This window comes from Geospiza fortis, unplaced genomic scaffold (genome assembly GCF_000277835.1).
Source record: "Geospiza fortis unplaced genomic scaffold, GeoFor_1.0 scaffold101, whole genome shotgun sequence".
NCBI lineage: Eukaryota > Metazoa > Chordata > Aves > Passeriformes > Thraupidae > Geospiza > Geospiza fortis.
The window spans coordinates 605,008-607,811 of NW_005054388.1; the positions used below are offsets into that span (position 1 = coordinate 605,008).

The window sequence follows — 2,804 nt, forward strand, 5'->3', positions numbered from 1 at the left end:
ATCTTTATGACCTTATGACTTGCCCTGCTGCTCAAAAGTGCTGCCTTTTGGATGCTGGGTGAGCTTCGTCGGTCCTTGGGCTTGGAGACTTTTTTGTTCTCTGCATCTCTGAATGCTGTCAAGTCTCTAATGAATGAGAATTATTCCCAGCAGAAAGTTTAGTTTTGGATCTGTTCAGTGACTGCATTCCTGTTTCTAGAATCAAATCACAGTCCAGCAATTAACACCAGTGGTTTGCTCCAGCAGACTGGGGCAGCACAGGGAGTTGGGGAACATCCTTTGCTCTCTCCTCCTGGCCAGCCTGGTGCCAGGGTGCCCCTTTGCAGAGTGGCTGCCACATGCCCTGTGCCTGCTTCTTTCAAGCTTTATTCTGCACAAGTGTGACAGTTCAGTGACCAGGGCTGCATCAGTGTCTAACATAAAAGGATGGAGTGATGCTCCCCCCTTGCAGCAGCAGGAGCCTGGAGGTGACCCAGTTAAATGATGGACCATCCATATCTCTTGCAGAACACAAGATGCTCAGAGCTTTAGCTTGCTGAAAGTTCTTGGCAGAGACTTGAAGGTACTGTCCTTATTGCACAGTCCTGCCATGGAGGAGTGGTGATTCCCCCTTCACCTGCCACAGCTATTTCAGTCTGAGACAGTGAAGAAACTGGCTTGTGTTCTCATGTCTGTCTCTCTGAGCCCTCTCTCCAGGCCAAGAGTGTGGCACATCCTGAGCCCCAGCCCTGGCTGTCACTGTGACAGCCCCTGCCAGGAGCTGCACGTATCTCACAGCCCCCCTGCCTTCTCCCCCTGAGAATCAATAATGGAATTTCTTGCAGAACTGAAGTGTTAGTGCAGTACAAATTGGCACTAATTCTCTAATCCTGCAGTGTTAGAGGACAGCCTTATTGATCTACCTGGCTGTGCCAGCTCAGCAGCACAGCACTGAGTTAAGGTAGTGTGTTTCCAGGAGTGTCTCTGTGGAGATAACCAGTCCTGGGAAACAGAAGAGGTGATACCTGAAATGATGCTGCTATTGCTTGCTTTTCACCTTGGTTATTGCCTTGATTTGAAAACACAGGTATCTGCTAAATGGAAAATGAAATGTAAAATGTAAACTCCCTCCCTCTGAATTATTATTATTTTGAAATTAAGGGGCTCTCAGGCAAAGATGTGGGAATCGGAATAACAGTGCTTTACTAGGAAAATTAAAAATACAAAGGCAAGAGTACAAACAAAATCAAACCCTTGCCAGAGTGAGAGCAGTCCCTGCCCCCCTGTGTGTCAGGGGTGGCACAGCCCCATCCCATGGGGGCTCAGCCCTCCTGCAGTGCCAGCTGTGCTGCTGCTGCAGCAGGGATCCTGCACAAGGGGGGAGTTTTCCTCTGCAGCTCCAGGGCTGCTGCAGATGGGCCTGGGCTCCCTCTGGCAGTGCAGGGCAGCAGAAAGCTGCTCCTCTGGCAATGCAGTGGGCAAAGGCTGCTGTGCTGCTCCAGGCTCAGATTGGATCCAGGTAGGAATGCTTGGCTCCTCCCCTGGGCGCAGCATCTCCCCATGGGATGCTGGAATTGGATCAGCCCTGCAGGGACACTCAGTGGCCATGGACAGCAGAGATCTCCTGGAGGGAGGGTTGGCTGTGGGAGAGATAAAGAAAAAACTGCCCAATGGACAGCAGAGAACTGCCCCTGCTCTGACAGATGGGAATAGAATACACACCCAGCCACACCTTTCAGCCTGAGACAGTTATGCTTACCTTGGCCCCAGGGTCTGACAGTTCTTTTATTTCTTTGACTCTTCTTAAGGAAAAGGGACCAGAGGTGATTCTTTGCTTCATGATCTAGTTAGCATCTGCTCACAAGTGCCCCTGGCCCAGGCTGCACTTGTTACACAGCTGTTTGTTGCTACAGTGATGTCCAAACATGAAAGATGTCCTGAGCATCTAGGAATGAGCTTGCAGAGAGTCTCCAGTGCTGAGCTGAACTCTTTCCTACAGGGGAAGATGAGACCTCTGTCTCTGGGGGACACATTGAAACCCTGTTTTTTCTATCTCCTGGTAGCTTTCTGCCATGACACCTCACTCATCACCCTGGCCTTCATAGTGGCCTCTACCCAACAGCAGGGATGTCACTGCCCCAGACATTCCTGGGGCAATGAAGGTGTGTGGGCAGCTCAGTTCTTCTCTGAATGTGCTGCCCATGGCCTGTCTCTAGTCCCCATTCCTGGGGGCACTAAGGGCAGGACATCACTGTGGCTCTGCTCAGTGGACCAGAGAGGAGAGGAGAGTGTTGAAATCTGAGCTGGGCTGGTGGTTTTGGTTTTTTTCTTTTGAAGCAAATGTAGAGTGTACATTTCAGTGGAGTTTTTGGAATTTTTGTTAAGCTTTTATTTCTCTCCAGATGGCTTTGTTGTACTCTCAGAGTTACAGTTTTGAGCATCCTGCTCTAAAATTTGGGTCAGTTTATAACAGGGTTGATCCTACACTGACTTCACCCCTTATGTGAACATTCCATTTTTGGATCTCATCTATTTTGTGTGCACTGTGCTAGTAGCAAGGGACAGTTTCTTGCAAGGACAAGGTCACACATTAACTGGCCTCAGTAAGGGGAGCTTGAGCCTCAGCAGCGAATGAGTTTTCCACAGTTTGGTTGTTCATGGTGCTCTGTGTGAAACAGTTGTGTTCAGGGAGTGTTTGTGCCTTATTTCAGTGGAAACTCTGTCGTTCCAGAAAGGGACGTACCTGCCTCAGACGTACATCATCCAGGAGGAGATGATCGCCACGGAGCACGTCAGTGACATGGAGCAGCTGGGCTCCTTCCTCT

The 2,804-nt window shown here is 49.9% G+C and overlaps 1 protein-coding gene across 1 annotated transcript in view; it reads left to right on the forward strand.

The window, feature by feature from the left end:
- ITM2C (integral membrane protein 2C) overlaps positions 1–2,804 on the forward strand; it is a 10,628-nt gene that overhangs the window by 4,156 nt on the left and 3,668 nt on the right. The window contains exon 4 of the mRNA XM_031060700.1: positions 2,711–2,804. Coding sequence (XP_030916560.1) covers positions 2,711–2,804 — 94 coding nt within the window. The remainder of the gene's footprint in view (positions 1–2,710) is intronic.